At 36.4% G+C, this 18,693-nt stretch overlaps 2 protein-coding genes across 4 annotated transcripts in view; one reads left to right on the top strand and one right to left on the bottom strand.

Annotated features, from left to right (window-relative positions):
• The window catches only part of LOC149782797 (CD109 antigen-like), a 642,407-nt gene that overhangs the window by 253,216 nt on the left and 370,498 nt on the right, over nucleotides 1–18,693 (bottom strand). The window lies entirely within an intron of this gene.
• The window catches only part of LOC149782799 (FMRFamide receptor-like), a 34,404-nt gene continuing 26,839 nt past the window's right edge, over nucleotides 11,129–18,693 (top strand). For both annotated transcript variants that reach the window (XM_089934309.1, XM_089934310.1), the window contains exon 1: nucleotides 11,129–11,496. In XM_089934309.1, the coding sequence (XP_089790435.1) occupies nucleotides 11,470–11,496 (27 nt within the window). In that variant the 5' untranslated portion in view covers nucleotides 11,129–11,469. The remainder of the gene's footprint in view (nucleotides 11,497–18,693) is intronic.

The raw sequence follows: 18,693 nt of genomic DNA, 5'->3' as shown, positions 1-18,693 counted from the left end.
TGAGTTTATCCTGAATCTCTATGTTTAAGGGGGATACCAAAGGTAACAGATTTTTTGTGAGAAAACCTGGCTGCCAGGGAAGGGAAACAGTCATAATTCCCAATACACCAGAAACAGCCAGAGTCAATGGACAAGGCATGAATCTCACTTCTTTGTCTCATAGAGGCAAGAGTGAGAAGGAACACCGTTTTGAGTGTGAGATCCAAAAAGGAAGCTTTACTCAATGGTTCATAAGGGGCTTTGGTTAATGACAATATAATACAGGAAAGAGTCATTCTGGGCACAAGAGAACTGAAGACCAGTCTCTAAAGCTCAAAAAAAGATGTCTGTGCTCTGAGAGAATTTAAGTGTATTGGAGATGGCAGCTCAATAGCCTTTGATAGTGGGTACTGAACATCTTTTGGTCTCAAAGAGGAAAAAACGGAAGTCAGCAATGGAAGTTACAGAAGGGCGGATATGATCAACGTATTTCCAACTGCACCAATCACAGAAGATTCTCCACCTGGCATCATAAACTTTGGATGCAGAAGCTCCATTGCCTTCAATGACGCAACTGGTGACTCCGTCTGAAAGCTTGTTCTGGCAGAGAGATAATTTGAGATGAGCCAGTTGTGAAGGTGGAGAATATTTGGGCTTTTGTTGAGAAGTGATTCCCAGTGCTGTGACAGGAGATCTCTTCTGTGTGGTAAAGACCTTGATCGATCTATCAAGAGGTCTAGGAGATCTCTGAACCATGATCACTGAGGCCACAATGGGGCAATGAGAATGATCTAAACAGTGGAAGTTCAGATTCTTTGCAGAACTTGAAGTAGCAGTCAGAAAGGCAATCCCACTGGAAGCTAAATGCATCTACTCCCCATGCTTTCTGATTTGGGACAGGAGAAATGTAAAAAGGAAGTTTGTTGTTGAGCTTGGTTGCAAACAGGTCAACTAGAGGTCTTCCCCAAAGAGAAAATGGGGACTCTGCTACATAGTGGTGAAGATACCATACTGTGAGGACAGCTCAGTCATTCTGGTCAGGCTGTCCACTAATACATTCATCCTGCCTAGAATGTGGCAAACTCTGATTATGACATTCTCTGAGGTTACCCGGATGAAGATGTTTGGTCTGAGTCCAGAAACCATGGAGAATTATACTCTCCGGCTCTAAATGAGCTCTCCAGCCCAAATCTAACGTATCAGCGAGCAGATAGGAATTGGGATCAGGTGAATGCAAGGTGCCCCCATCAGGAATCTGTCTCAATTCATCCACCAAAGCAAAATGGTAGTGAAAAATTGGTCCTAGAAGGATTGGGGTTGATGAGAATCTCTGTGAGGTTCCACCTTGCAAGAAGGAGGAAATGTAGAGGAAACGACCTGAAGGAACCAAATCAGCAGGTGTTCAAGGTTCAGAATAGGGAAAGATAAAGGTGAGCAGATAACATACTTTCTACTCACAGTCCCAGGGGCCTCCTTCCTACTATGACTTTTGATGACTTGCTGGATCACCAACAGTAATATTTCATCTTCACTCCCAGTCAATCTTAATAGATCAGGAAATGAGATCAGGCAACTGCCCTCAGGGGCCATCTGCAATTTTTCTTTTCAAGCAGGCACAACCACAGTGAAGTCCCCAAACTCCTGCTAGACTGCAGCCTCACTAACAAGGTCGACTGCAGATACAATAAGATGTTCTCTAACCCTCCTTCCTTACCTACTGCAAGAAAGAGGGGACAACTCTAACAAATTAACCGTTATTCTGCTGTGCATCCCCTTCCCACAAAGTGATTGCCAAAGCCTCTTCTCAAGGGCTTGGTCAAGCACCATGGTTCAGTGATCTCCTATACCTGTTAATCGATTGACACAGGACTCTACCTCACTGAAGCGGTCTCCCGTCGCAACAATGGTGATAATGCCTCCACAAAAACCCACACATTTTTCACCTTCACACGTGGCTTGTCTCAAATGATCTCTCCGACAGAACAAGTGTTCGGGCCAAGTTGCCAGTTGCATCATTCAGGTCAGGAGAGCTTCTGAATCCAAGGTCTATGATGCTAAGGTGGAGAATCTTCTGTGATTGGTGCAGTACAAACATGCTGATTCTATCTGCCCCTCTGTAACTTTCGTTGCAGATTTCCTTTTGTTCCTTTTAACGACTAAAATGTATTCAGGGCTATTAAACTGCCAATCTTATTAAGTATTTTGAGCTCCAGAGACTTGTCTGCTGCTCTTTTATGCCTTGATGAAATCTTGTTTTATGATCATTAACCAAGCCCCACGAACACCTGTCTCAGGTAGCACCCTGCCATAATAGGTAGGTTGATCTCCACAACAGTGGGTTGTGCCCTCCTCTTCCATTATTGATGTTGATCTCCACAACAGTGGGTTGTGCCATCCCTTTCATTATGGATGTTGATCTCCACAACAGTGGGTTGTGCCCTCCCCTTTCATTATGGATGTTGATCTCCACAACAGTGGGTTGTGCCCTCCCCTTTCATTATGGATGTTGATCTCCACAACAGTGGGTTGTGCCCTCCCCTTTCATTATGGATGTTGATCTCCACAACAGTGTGTTATGCCCTCCCCTTTCATCATGGATGTTGATCTCCACAACAGTGGGTTGTGCCCTCACCTGTCATTATGGATGTTGATCTCCACAACAGTGGGTTGTGCCCTCCCATTTCATTATGAATGTTGATCTCCACAACAGTGGGTTGTGCCCTCCCCTTTCATTATGGATGTTGATCTCCACAACAGTGGGTTGTGCCCTCCCATAATCATCATCTGTAAAAAGATGTTAAACAATAGCTACCTTCTATGCAAGGGGGCACCAAGTGGTCTAAAGCGCTCTCCGTTATGGATCACTGCCATCTCACCTCTGTCTGTGTGGGTTTGAGTCTCGGATTCAGCCAATGTGGGTATGTGAGAAAGCTTGCCAGTAGCTTCTCATGGGTTGGTGGTTCTTTCCGGGGTTTTCCCGGGTTCTTCCTCCACCATTAATACTGGCAGCCATGAATAAGCCTATCATGTGCTGAAAAATGGCGTTAAACCCTACAACAACAACAACCTTCTGTGCATGACCATGTGACTTACAGAGTGGTGTGCAAAAGGTCATTCTAACTTTTCTCCATTCTGTGGGAGGATGTATTCACATTAGACAGTGAGTTTTCAGCATGAAAATAGGTTAGCTGCACAAATGTGGCAGGATAAGTAATTGTTGCTATTAAGAATGGCATTAAACTAAACAAAACACATCCACATTGCACCGAAACCAACTACTGGTACATATTAATAAAATAAAACTAAAAGTTGCTACCACATGGCTGAATTTGCTGGTTTGGTTGGAGAATGATAATCCCACAAACTTGTTAAGGATAGAATAAGGTATACTCAACACTGCTATAGAATTGTCGACTAACACCAGATGGTATCCACATGGGCTACTACTATTGGCTCAAAAAAAACAACATGCCTTCATGTTTAGGAAGTAAAGGTGCGAAGGCAGAAGGAAGAGATCATGTGAGATCACTAAAATGCAGACTTTAAAACATCCTCTAGAGACAAATGAATAAGACAGGTCCATGAGGTAGCAGGTAGCAGTGGCTCAAACCTCACGGGCTTAAATCTTCACGAATGAAAGGTCCTTCTCTGTAAGGGACTGATAAGCTCTCTTGATATTAATGGTAATCACTTTAAAATGGGGAAAGCTGAAATATTAGCCACGCCCTCAAGGGGTAAGAATAAAGTGCCAATATTTAAAAAAAACTAGACAGCAAAAAAAGCTATCACCGCATAGAAAGACTGAGAATTGGGATCTCATCTGGTTTGCAAAGGTGAGAAACCATATATTTAGTTTCCATTGAACCAAAGATAGCCTTGGTCTATGCACTGGGCATGCAACTTGATACTTTGTCTCAAAGACACTAAATACAGCAATAAAACAGTCTTGACAGTACGTTTTCTGGCGAATATTTACAAAAAAATCCTACTCTTGACCTTGAAAATTTTAAAATAGTTATTAAAATATTTCTTTGTGTGGAGAACTCATTATATTAAATCACATCTGATCATACAATACTGGAGACAATCTTGTTCACAAGTTGTTATCCCCTTCATAAGCTGTTATCCACTTCGTAAGTTGTTATCCCTTTCATAAGCTGTTATCCACTTCTACACACAAAATGTGACCTGATACCCCCTCCTAAGCACAACATTTCTTAAACAAATTTATAACACAAGTCTATTTACTCACCTTAGTTACCTTTCTTTGATCAAATCAAAAATAACTAAGGATGATATCAAACTGAGAATGTAGAGGGGAATTAATAATTGACATGTGATTTCCAAGTATTAGACTCTGACTTGTAGCAAAATATTCTAAGAAACTGTGAGTAATGTTCTCTGAATTTGTATTTCTTTGTTTTCCCATATGCTTCAACTTAAAATGCAAATTAATAGCTTAACATAAGTTCTTGATTTTATGCTGGTATAATGCAGTCTTGACAGAAATTATCCTTTTCCACAAAGTAAGAGGTTACTTATATGTATAAATATTATTTTACCTTAGGAATCCTGCAAGGAATAATTACTGCAGTGTTTATTTCTTGCAAATCAATCAATTTACAATAATATCACCAGGAAAATATTTGGAATAAAAACAAACACTATTTTTCTGTATACAATAAGAACATTCACAAATTCCCATTACCTAAAATTCTCCAATATTTTATTTCATTTTGTGCTTCGAACTGCATGGCGTAACTGGGTCTATTTTACTTTCACTCACACTTTCCTATGTTCAGTAATACACTACTGTGTGATATCAACTTATGATCCTCTCTGATAGATCCTTTCTGGAGATACTAAGCAGCATTCTAAACTGTTACTATAAATAACTATATGGTGCAATATCAAAGTGTATCCCACTAATTGATTTTCTTATATGCAATGACAACCCACTGCTAATCAATCCTACATAACAAGTCCACTCAATTTATTAACTCCAACTCAGTATCATTTTCTGAGGCTTGCCAATGAAGCTTATTATTAAACAATATCTAACAGCAGCCCACATCCTGAAAATTTCTAAAGATTTCCTCCAACCTGGATTAACAACATAAAAAGAGAACATTGACAATTGAGAAGGAATAATACCTTGGACGACTGATTGAGACTGTAATAGAAAGTTACACCATGTCCTGTCAATTCCATGTCCAATACCCTTTTCCACAATGCTAGTTCTATACAGAAATGCTGCATTCTTCATGCTGGTTTTGGTACAAGTGATTGATAATGATGGAACATTTGACCTAAATGCACAAAGAAAACAATAATATGGGTCAACAGTAAAGTTAGTCAAGAATTACTGTCTTCAAAGCGTGAAAGACTATTGATGCCCTTTTGAAAACAACAATGACAGTGATCTACAGGAAATTTATATTTAAACAAAGAGCAATGTAAGGATGCAAATTTCTGTCGATCTAAAAGCACATTAATTTGGGTCAGAGAACAATTAATTAGATTTATGGGGACATGTGCTTGTTAAATTGCTATACTGCAATGATTTCTAATGTCTGTGTCAGGAGAGGAAGTGATTCTTAATTAAGCCTTCGTTTACTTAACCGTTAGATGACTTGAAAAGGGAAGGGTACCTTCCATTTTATGTCAGAACTGTCAGATTTGAAATTTTCTAGATCTGTTGTTTGGAATTCTCTAAGTCATGCTGACTGCAATTTTGGTGCCTAGTTATAAAAGGCAGTAAATATATTTAATTCTGATTGGTTATGCTAAATAAGGGGCATGGTTCCCACACGAAAATTCCTTGGGGTTAAATGGCCTCATCGAAAAAGTCTAGTCAGTCTGCAATTTTCCTGCAAGAGTGAAAATATAAGGGACTCCGAGACTGAATTTGGAAGAAATTCTCTCATAAAACATTGGTCAAAGGGGCCGGATGTCTGGAGAGTCAACAGATACAATTTTGTTGGCAGAAGCAAACAAAGCTTGAAAGCACAAGGAATTTGCATCAGTTGATACCAATATAATGATTTGCTTGAATTTAATTGTTTATATTTACATGAATTTATTCGTTTAAATTCGTAGATCAATATTCTTGATATGTGTATAACTGTGTTGATTTCAGATATCTGAATTCATACAATGATCTTCTTTATATAAGTTGACTAATTGTTTGAATTTGTCGTTTTGTTTGTATAGGAAATGGGTATTCTAAGATTTCATGCATTACTTTAGTTGATATGAGTTACGAGAATCCGTTTGTATTCACCAATCTCAGATGATTTCACGTATACTAAAGACTTGAATGTGTGTATTCGCTGAAAATAATGTAGTTAAACCATGTAATGAATTTCATTCATTCATTGGTGTAATTGAGACGAGAATGGAACTGTTATATCTCGTGTAATATTAATGGGAATCAGTAATGAAATAGCCATTAGGAAGTACATTAATCTTGTGAAACTAGGTTTGTTTATTGTCTGCCATGTTTAGCTTGACCATACAGCCTGTGGTCTGTCTGAATTCCAATAGAATGATATCTGACATAATGAGAAGGGAGTAATGATCAGTTCCCAGTAGGACAACTAACAGAATATTTAGGTTGCTTCTGTTCATTTTGAAAGGGGAAAAAGCTCCATGGACATATCCACTGATGTATCCATGTACCTATTTATCCAAGTATGTATGTATCTACCTACCCACACAATGTTTGAGGGCCGAAAAGAGGCGAGACAGTTCAGAGGTCAGAAAAGGGAAAAAGTGAAGGGACCTAGAGGAACCACCAGAGTGAAGTTGGAGTGGACTGGAATAAGCAGGTTACGAAACTGTACAAGGCAATGATCGTTCACTCAATTACATGATGAACTAATTCTGAAATTTAAAATAGACTGGCTATTTATATAAATATACTTGTGTTTGAAATTCGGTGAAAGATTTATTTCAAATAGAAGTGTATCTTCCTAATGTAATGTATTGTCACAGTTGTTTATGTAATTGATTAAATTTTTGTTTTTCCATGTACGGGGGGGTTGTCTCATTCTGTTCTATATATCTGCTCAGATCTCGTCCAACTGTCCAATGATTTGCATTAAATTGTCTTTATAAGCACAAGCATCTTGATCACAGCTTGGTTCAAGAAATGGAAGCAGCTGCTAAAACCTGCATAAAACAATGATTTTCATAGAACTTATCATCATGCCCCAGGTGTTTCACTACACTTTATGAGTTAAATCAGTGCCCAAAACAGTGTGACCAAATTGGAAGAGAACAAATGCACTGTAAAAGATAAATTTCCAACAAAGTCAAAGGCAGCCAACTTTTTAATATGTATATTCACATGACTGTCACACTGTTATAACAATGTCAATACACATTTAGTACAATCCGATTAACTGCATGAAATTTAGCCAATGAAATTTAGCCAATACTAATTTCTGAAGGACACAGTGCATACATTATTTCAAATATGAAACAATATTGCGAGAAGGTCCCTCCTCTGGGGCATTGTCCAAGCCTGGTCTACCAGTTGGTTGAGAGGATCACTGAACCATGATCACTGGGGATAGAGAGGAGCTATCAAAATAAGCTAAACAGAGAAACTCCTTACTTTGTGAAGTACGTCAGGAATCATCCTGAAGAGTAAACAAACACATGATCCTACTACAGGTTTTAGTCCACCACCAAAGACCCTATGGCTGGGAACTAGGGAAACATAAATGGGGAGCTTGTTGTTTAGTCTTGTGACAAAAAGTCCACTTAGAGTCTCCTCCAAAGTCGAACAGGGAATCTGCTACAGATTGATTTAGAGACCATTCTATGAGGACCATCTTTTCTCTCCTTGATTGACTGTCCATTAACAAATTCTCTTTCCCAGAAATGTGGTGAACTTGGATTGCAGTCTTTTCCCCCTTCCAATGTTGAATAGTGAAGGAGGCTCAAAACCTCCATGCAGAGAGAAGAGGCATGTGTGCCTCTTTGGTGGCCAAGGAATGCAGCCATTGTTGTGTTGTTGGTGCAGGCCATCATGCAGTAACCTCTGGAGCCCCGAGTGGTCTTAAGCGCTCACCATTACAGATCACTGCCATCTCACCTCTGTCTGCATGGGTTCGTGTCTCGGGCTCGACTAATGTGGGTATGTGAGAAAGCTTGCCAGTAGCTTCTCGTGGGTCGATGGTTCTTCCAGGGTTTTCCCGGGTTCTTCCTCCACCATTAATACTGGACTCCATGTATAGGTTATCTTGTGCTGAAAAATGGCATTGAACCCCATTACAACAACAACAACAACAACAACATCAGTAACCTCTTATTGGTATTTTGCTGATGTACCCATTATGGGCTAAGATTCCTGCCTTTATATCAAAATTGCTGATGTACCCATGATAAGCTAAGAATACTGCCTTCATGTCCAAATTGCTCATGTGGAGGGTAGCTTCTTTCCAGGACAACAAGCCCAGAAGAGTCCTTCTGACTCTAGATGAGTGCCCTATATTTATTTTCGGTGAAAGAGAAACAGAGACAGATTTCTTCTTTAAATATTTTCATAAAACTATCAAAATTGGCAGCAAAATGCATGAATGAGCAGCTTGAAAATGTATGAATGAAAAAAAGCAGCACGAGATGTGCTAGCATTTTCTTCTTTATGTAAGACATAACTACTTTTATAAATATCACCAAAGCAACATTGAACTATTACGATATGACCAATTAAACATTTGTAAACAAATTTAACTTTTGTATTAAAAGTAGTCTGTTTTTCTATCAGTCTTGTTGAAGTCAAAGGGATAAAAGAATCACTTTGATATAAGGTAGGTATTACTATTATATATGCATGGTCTAGTACTATATTAAAGTAGTCATTTAAAAGGAAAATCCCCCCCCCCCCCAAAATCGTTCTGTGTCCGCACATTATCAGTTATAATGTTATCATTTCATTGTATCAGTATTAGGTTCTAATGGACAGCCCTCAAACCAGCATAATGTCAATATGACCTGCCATCTAAAAAGAGTGACAACAAGAATTTCAAGAAGGCCATTATGATAGTCATGTTGAAAGTTGTTTTTTTTTGTTGTCCATGTAGGGTTTAACGCCATTTTTCAGCAAAAGATAGGCTATACATAGTGGCCAGTATTAATGGTGGAGGAAAAACCAGGGAAAACCCTGGAAAGAACCACTGACCCACGAGAAGCTACTGGCAAGCTTTCTCACATACTCACATTGGCCAAACCCGAGACTTGAACCCACGCAGCATGTTGGAAGTTGGATTAGCACCATTTTCATTGACAACTAACTAATTTATATCATAAGAATTATTTCAGTGGAAATCCCATACTGATACGACCATTCGTTCAAGAAAAATAGTGATAACAAGATTTTCAAAATGTCCACTGTGGCATGCATATTAAATGTCTGAATGGACCATTAGGACCAACTACTCAGACATCATATGCTGTTTAGTAAAATCCAATCATCATATGACCATCTATTTCGGATTGGTGATTTTTCATCATGGAAATATTACTTTTCATTCTGAGCCGATTAACATTAACAATATTTTCAAGATGGTGACATTGGACATCAGGTTTGTATTATTTTCATTGAGGATCAACTAAAGATCACAGTAAGTCTTCTGATGAAAACCTCATGGCAATATTACTTTTTGTTCAAGCAGGACACCAACAACCAGATTTTCAAGATGGCCATTGTAGCAATCACATTTAACATCAGAGAGACACCATTTTTAATTTAGGACCAACTAGACACCATCAAAATCCTTTTAGTAAAACCACCATGCTGATGTTGCCATCATCCCGGACGAGTAGAATTTTCATTTAAGCGCCAACTAGACATCATAATTAAGATTTCTGGTGAAAACCCCATGACAATATGACTTCCCATTCTGGCGCAGTTGTGATAACAAGACTGTCAAGATGGCCATAATGGTTCCATTCTCACCGAGGAACAACTAGACTTCTTAAGAAGTCTTTTAGTGAAAACCCCATGTTGATATGAAATTCCAATCAGGAGGAGGAGCAATAATGAGATTTTCAAAATTGCCCCGTTTTCAGCAATGCTGGATGTTCAAGTGGCAAACATTTTATTTAGCCCTAACTAGACAACAGGATGACTGTGAGTGTAAAGTTTCATGGCAACCCTCCAAAGTAGTCAGGGAGGAGTTTTGGTAACAAACTTTACTAATAGATGGACAGATGGATGACAGACAACAGACCATCCCATAATCTCTTTTGGTATATGACAAGTAAAATTAGAATATCATAATTAACATACCAGATACTGACTGAAATTAACATGGGAAGTAACGTATATGAAGCAAACAGGTTTTATAATTATTTTAGAATAACAATAATACCAATAACTTTTTTTTTAAAGGGTGACACAATTAGTTGCAAGTTGTGGCCCTCTATTATATGATGCATAGTATGTAGTTGTAAACACATTTCTTTAAAAATAATCAAATTTTGGGTAATGTGATGTCTGCATGTTTGTAATGATAAAAATGTCCTCTTTTGTGTGAACTTTGGACCACTTCCTTGCTTGCAAATGCAGTCTTGTAGGCTAAATTAAATTCTGTCGTCAACAACACAGTTGCAAAATATAGGTCATAGTGATCTTGTTTTGGTGGAAGGATATTGTACTCACCATAAGGCATACATGTACAAATCAGCATGGCCCTGCAGCCTAAAGTGCAAGAGAAAAACATTTGACCAAAGTCACTAACAATTTTAAATGTAGGTCAGACTGACCCGTCTACTGGCAGAAATGTGCTGCAATAGCACAGATCTGTCTACACAACTGTATAACCCTGTTAGCCAATGGTACATAAAAGAACACAAAACTAAATGGAGGAGAGAGCCGAGTAGGATGGACAGATGAAAGAGCAAACATTCATGCAAGATTATAAATATGTAAAACCATGTGTAAAGACAGGATTGATAAATATAACTGTCCATACAAACAGGCAAAAAGATCCTTCAGACAGTACTTAAGTATCACTAAGAAACATATATGAGGAAAGCTCCATATAGTACTGTCAAATCAGCAGAAAGTATCCCAATAATCCCAGCTTTATCATCCAGACATGCTGTCTGTTATATCAGTAACTAGATACACTGCTGATCTGGCTCTGCTGATGTTTTCTGGCACCAATCATTATGGCATTACTGCAGCATCCCTATCATTGATATGAACACTACTGATTTCTCAGCAGGTGGGCTGTGAGGTATTAATCTACAAGACTACTGAAGTGTCTTCAATTTGTGAAATACACACAATAGGAGAAGTTGGAATTGTACAAATGTTGATACTTTTCAAGGATTGTGAAGAGTTTGGGAACATTTACCAAGTGACAAAAGAAATCTCAGGATATGTAAAAAAAATAAAAGTAAAAAAAATCCTGAAGATTCAATTGACTGCTACTCTAACTTTCCAAAACACAAGAACAGGAATAACACTTTGAAATGGCCATGGTTCTGGAAATAATTAAGGTAAGCAGTTATTATGTATTATCTGTGATAGATTCAGTTTGATCTTGTGGACCTGATGGGTCTACTCACTTGTTTTGGAGAACTACCGGTAAATTGTTTATGTAGTCCTACTAGCACAAAATTAAAAAGAAATTTAAGTATTCATTCCTTAAGTCCCAATTAAAAAAATAGAAGTCATTACAATCTATTACAGGAACATTACTTCATTAGCAAAATATTTTTCCCTTTTCTACATTTCATACATTAAACGATGATAAAATGACAGGTATTGCTACTTGTATTTATGACCACTCCGGTGGCCAAGTGATTAAAGTGTCTGCCTCGGATGAGGGTTCGAACCCCAGCCGAATCATACCAAAGACTTTATAAGATGGTACTAACAGCTGCTTCACTTGGCGCTCAGCATTAAGAGGTTAGTGTTAGGACTGGTCGGCCTGGTGTCAGGATAATGTGACTGGATGGGACATCATGCTACAAGTCTGTGGCATGATGCCCCAGTGCTAGACATCTCTATAAACTGTCACACTGCAGGCATCATAGCGATATGAATGAAAAATTGTTAAAGCTACATTAAAATTCCAAATCACACACACACACTTATGTTTATAATTCTTGGAGGTTATGTATGAAGCTGACTAAAAATTTGCAAAGATGATTATCTAGGATCATAATAAATATGCAAACCAAAGCAAATTAACCTTTAACAATAAGTAAAAGCAACACTTACACTTGTCAGTAAAAAGTAGTAGGAAATCCACACACCCCTCTCTCTCTCTCTCCAAACACACAAGAAAAAATACAAAAAACTACCTTCATTTTAAATTCTAAACAGTGAAAGGCAAGTAAGCAAGTGAGTGTGTCATAATGAGTGAGATATAAAAATTGGAACTTAGGAAAGGAGGAAAGAAATCAAAAAATTTGGAATGACATACCTGATTAATTAGCCTACTATGTTCTTGACAGAATGTGACAACATTTGATGTTTTTGACATGGAATGTGACTACATTTGATGTTTTTGACAGGAATGTGACTACATTTGATGTTTTTGACATGGAATGTGACTACATTTGATGTTTTTGACAGGAATGTGACTACATTTGATGTTTTTGACAGGAATGTGACTACATTTGATGTTTTTGACAGGAATGTGATTGCATTTAATGTTTTTGACAGGAATGTGACTACATTTGATGTTTTTGACAGGAATGTGATTGCATTTGTTTTTGACAGGAATGTGACTACATTTGATGTTTTTGACAGGAATGTGATTGCATTTAATGTTCTTTTGTAAAATGTAATCACTGACTAAAATCAAATACAGACATTTATAATAAACTGTAATAAGTGTGTGGAAATCAAATATTATTTTTGTAAAATGACATTTTTCTTCTTTTAGTCACAGTAACCTTGGTCCACTGCTCGCCAAAAACCTAGAGTTATTGCCAAGAAGCATTTGTTCTTCTTTCAGTCACAGCTACGCTACCCAAATGCCTACCATCAATAAAGTTTGGTAACTGCAGATAGTCTAGAACTCTAGCTACTTTGCAGAAACCATTTTCTTTTTTATGATGACGATTCAATTTAGTGATCAGAATGAAATGGTAACAAACAGATGGATGGACATTATGACATGATACACTCTACCTTAAGTCAGGCATATACAAATTATACTGGCACAAAAATTTAAATAGATCAGCTACTCATGCATACAGCGATACAAAGCAAAGTTTATTAATCTACCTCAAATATGTTTTACTTGATTATGACAACAAAGTTTTCATCCAAAATTTTTAGTTCATAAAGTTCAAAACTTTGTGAAACCATGATGACTGTTAGTGCTATAACGGTGTAAAAATGTAATCAGATCACTTTGATATGCAATTTAAAACCAATTTTTTTATTCAGTTACCTTGACCTTTGACCTTTCAAATTCAAAATCAATATGCTTTTTCCTTTTCCCCCAAACGCAAACCATGTATTTTGGTCTAGGTTTTTGATGAACTACTAATAGTATTGTGTGGATGCCATTTGTCTTCTTTTAATCTGAGCTTTTGACCCTGGAATCAGAAAGGATTTTCTCTTTCTCACCTCTAGAGCAAGCCATTCATAAAATCTGTTAACTCTAGATGATGGAGAACTCAACTTATTGTGCAGAAATGTCAGTAACAGTGTTCTTGATTTCTGACTTTTAACCCCCAAACTGAAAGGCTTCTTCCTTACCCAAGTGCAAGCTATCCATTTAACTTACAGTCAGTGAGGTCTAGAACCACTTTTAATGGAAGAAATTCTCTAACAGTGAACCTGACATTTAATCTTTTAAATCCAAAATTTACGAAAATGGATAAAATTAATAACAGATGGATGGACATACATCAAATAACATGCTCCAGCTAATGGCAGGAAATCACAAGTATACATGATAAATAATAACTATCATAAGGTAGGAAAATTCACAACTCAGGACCATCTGACTTGAATGTGACACTCACATATCTGGCATTAAATTAGGGAGTGGTCCACACAAAATAGGAAAACTGGACAAAGATTTGAAACAAACTTAAGTTTGCTGATTGTGTGAAAGGTCAAAGACTGGGCAGAAGACAGATGGGAACATTTAGGGCACCCTTGCTTTCTGTGGCTTGCTCTGGTGGCATACTATAGTGGATAATCACACAAATTAAATAGCACACTAATGCGTGTGCACACTAACGAGTCGTGCATGCCAATAGGTAATATACAACTATAAAACAAAGAAAGAAAGAAGTAAGAAAATTACTGTAATGGACCAAAATTCCAATAGGTCAAAAACATATGGATATAAATATTCTTGTATTATTTATGTACACCAAGTGGGTTATTTTCCACTCAAGAATTTTACTACAACAAACGAAAATTAGCATAAAAAAGTTAAACAAAAGTGAGGAAAGGAATTACATGCAGAAAATTAAGGTATTAAAATTTTTGTAAAAGAGGTTCCGTAGGCTCAAGCAGGATTTTTGCATTCACTTTGAAACCTGAATGGTGTATAACGGAATTTCTTCCCTGAAATGAACCGAAGAGGTTTTCCTTGAATGTTGCAAAGGTGGATGGCACAGGGGAACCATTCCACTGAACAAATGTTAGATGTTTTTATATTGTGTACTTTACTTTAATCTATGACTGTGAGTTGTAAACAAGATGTTAAGATAGTATTTGAGTTCAGAACATTCTAGCCCCTGCCTTACTTGCAATTAAACTGGAATATTCAACTGAAGTGATCTGCTTTCTTTTACGCCTCTCCCTCGATAACTCGTGCACATCAGGGCCCAAAAACATTGACCACACTATAAGAGCGAGTTATTGAGGGACCTATAAAAAAGCCAAAACCAAAAAAGGGATCAACGTAAAGGCAAAAGGGGGATGGGTGGGTTGGCAGGTTATAGTGTTGAATACTCAATTTATAATTGTGCTGAGATTAACTGTGAATAGATATCTCTTCATAACAGTGTACTTTATTTTTTCCTCATAGCGCAACATTAATTTCAGGATAAATTACAGTATATTAAGGAGATCAGCAAAAACATTATTCCACATGGTTTCCATTCGCTTAACACGTGTACCACTTCACACATTGTGCACTACATCACCAATATGTGTGTTGAATTAAACTGGATACATTCTAGTTTTATTGTTTGATCCAAATTAGATGGGGTTTTTTAATACAAAAGATCGACACACTTTTTGAGAAAAATTGTCGATCGAACAAACGAACGATAGATAGATAGATAGATTTGATTGTGGTAGAAGTAAAATGAAAAAAAAAACACAAGGGTTAATCATTACCAACATGAATTTAATGGGTCTACAAATTTAAAACAATGTAAATTTGAACACGATAATACTTGACGTTTGTGACACGCTTGACAAATATAACTTCACATTTTGAAAAAAAATTAGTTAATTTTTTTTGTGTTACTCCTTGATTTCTCTGCCGCCGAGCAAAATCCCGCAGATTTCTCAACTGTATGATCTTTAAATAGTCAACATTTTGGGTCTCCAGCCACCATATAAAATGTGAAACCATTTTCGATTGTTCAAATAAAATAAATTTTGATAACGGTAGTGACCACAATAACTTATGCTCAGATTTGCATGCCTTTGAATTTTGAAGTGATCAAACAACACGTCTCTTTTCATTGATTTTTTAATGCAACAAACACTTCCCAAAGATGTTGATCAAAACAAAGCCAGCATGTAGTTAGGTTCTCAGAGAAGTACTCACGGGTTTCAATGTTACAGTTGATTGACTCTTTTCATAGAAAAGAATATGTTGTGATTATGATGTTTACAGTGAAACAGAATTAAAGGATTAGAATGTAACTTTCACAAAGCAAGACATTTAATTGGATTTATTTAATTCTCTCTTGTCACCTGTTAGCATTTACCAGAAGTTTTCATTGATCGCTGTTTCACCAGATTGTTTATTTACAGTGTATTGACAACAATTTATCATAAAAAAACTTGCATAATATTTGATATCTTATTTAGAACTTGCAAATTTCACAATATGGATTCTATCTTTACGGGCATTAATCACCATTTTCGATGATAAAATGAGCGATGTATCAAGATTTAATTTACCAATTCTTATCGTAATTTTTTCACATTCAGCTTATTTTAAAGATATTTAAGATATATTTTCCTTGGAAAAAATTGGGACCCACGCTAGACACCACGTTATAAATGGGATCACGAGTTGTCCGGGTGCAAGTTATCAAGGGAGTGATGTATGATGCAGGTCCAGTGAAAATGTGTATAAATATGGATGGTAAACAAATAATTCATTCCTGTTTATATCAATCTCTGGGAATCCATTGTAATTTGAGACTGAGTATTTATTTAAAACATTCTCTAGAATTTCTGAGGTACTGATTTACTTTGAATTAACACATTACATGTACTTTAGATTTTGTGAACTTATTCAAAGACATCGTGGACTTCATCATTATATCATATCAGGACATTCACAAGTTTTGGAATTCATTTAGAACATTTTATAATTATGGATTTGTGATAGGATATTCAGCATTATTTGGAATTTAATTCACAAAAACTGTGTCTCTTGAATTTGTTGCTTTGTGTTGTAGTGAAATAAATTGTTTGTTGAATTTACTTAAATTGTAAGTTTGACTTCTTTCTATTACATATTTTAAGACTGACTAGAATCATAACAACAAGGACCATTATTAAAAAAGTCAAATATTGTTTCAAATTTGTGTCTGGACTTATCATCAAACCCTTTTATGCATGGGCCCAGTATTAAATATGCACTTTTCAAAGGTAATTATAAATAGCACCTGCTCAGTGCCTATAACTTCATTAATGTGTGATTCAAAGTGCTTTCATGTGTAAGAGTTAGTTACAAGTGGTTTCTACTTCCCAATATATGGGGTGAAAAAGATTTAAGAGATTAGATCAAGACAAATTTGAAGAAGACCAATTACTACTTTTACTTCCTCTTGATCAAAGTTCTACCAATAACATTTTGAATGCTTGGCAGGTGCTCTAGAACTGTTATGCTTTTGCAGCTAATTCCTTACGTGCAATAATTATAGGTTACTGCATTTCTATTGGAAAAGATGAACGAGTTTTTTTTTCTGAGCAATACTGCATGACATTAGGAGTGAAGTATTACTCAGAAAAAATTAGTTTATATTTTCCCAAGCAAATATAGTAATCTTTTGATTTTATGCTCACTTTGCTTTCTGTTTAAAGTTGAATATAAACAGAACACTCTACAAGAAACAAAGTAATTGAATTGATGCTGGATCCCAAAGTAAATACATAACTGTAAGTTCAACAAAACATGGTAACAATATTAATGCACACATAGTGCTACCCAGACACCTTTGAACTTGGTCATATGCTAAGTCAATCATTTAGAAATTAAACCTCATTTTGGTGTAATTAAAATTGAAATTTAGAGTCATTTTGTGAATGAATGTGCATTGAAACAACTTTTTCAGCTGATCTAGAATGGACAGATTTTGTTTTTCTGCTGATCCAACACAATTCTGCATTTTATTGGTGATGGATTGGATTTATTAGCTGGATCAACTCAATATGATGTACATGTAAGGACAGGCCCTGCTCATGTTTCTGTTCTGTCATTATTTTTAATCATATTGTGGGACACTATGAATTTTTGTAATTGAAATTCTCCAAAAGATGCAGGATTAAGTATTGTATGCTATAGGAAATATCATTCATCTCATTTTGAGTGCAGTAAAGAGAATGTGATTTCTGTTGGAAATGCAGTCAAACACCAATAAAAGCAACTGATGGTTGGTCACTTGAGACTGCAGTGGCACAATTATGAGTTTATTATAGTTGGCCAAATATCAGAGAAAAATCATTTGGTGGATTATCCACTAACAATTCACTGATACAATAAAACCTGTTATGAGAGACCACCCCTTCCGACAACAAAAAATGGTATCCAAGGTCCAGTTTCAGAACAACTTAATGAAAAATAACCACAATCACTATACATATATTCTCTGTACTAGTAGTTCGTGCGAAAGTATTGCATGCATTCATCTGAAAACAAAATTATGTAGCAATAAAGAAATACTTCCATCATTCAACAATGAAATCACATTTACATTTGATGATCACATGTACATGTATTAGCATAGGAAATTGTTTCTCATTTAGTCCTTTTCTGTTATAACACCCTAAATTTGTTTTACCGACGTTTAAGCTGCTATTTTGTGAGTGGTCTTTTCGTTTTCACTTCTTTCAGTTACAATAATTATTTTCTCCAGTGTTAAAATTTGTCTTGTTTTAGCTGGAGTTTCTTCCATTGCTATTAAGGTACTAGGTATTAACATTACGAGTGCTCAGTTGTAACATCAACTGTAAAGACAGTTTTAACTACCATATATACTCGTGTATAAGCCGAATAATTTAGGAAAAAATAAAGGCCTGGAAGAAGGGGGGGGGTCAGCTTATCTGCGAGCCAGTGTCTAAACTTGACTGTTTTTTGGTCTTTTTGTTGACTACTGTAATGGCTGTAAATCTTGGGACACAAAACAATAATTTTTTTTCCGTGTCCTAAGACATAGGCATGTCAAAAAGAGAAAACTTTCGGTGAGCAGACAATTAATTAAACTGTTATAAAGTACTATGATTGATTTTGGTATTATTTTGCATGT

This window comes from Sinohyriopsis cumingii, chromosome 15 (assembly GCF_028554795.1).
Source record: "Sinohyriopsis cumingii isolate HCF-2022 chromosome 15, ASM2855479v2, whole genome shotgun sequence".
NCBI classification, from domain to species: domain Eukaryota; kingdom Metazoa; phylum Mollusca; class Bivalvia; order Unionida; family Unionidae; genus Sinohyriopsis; species Sinohyriopsis cumingii.
This window is presented reverse-complemented; position numbering and strand designations above follow the sequence as displayed.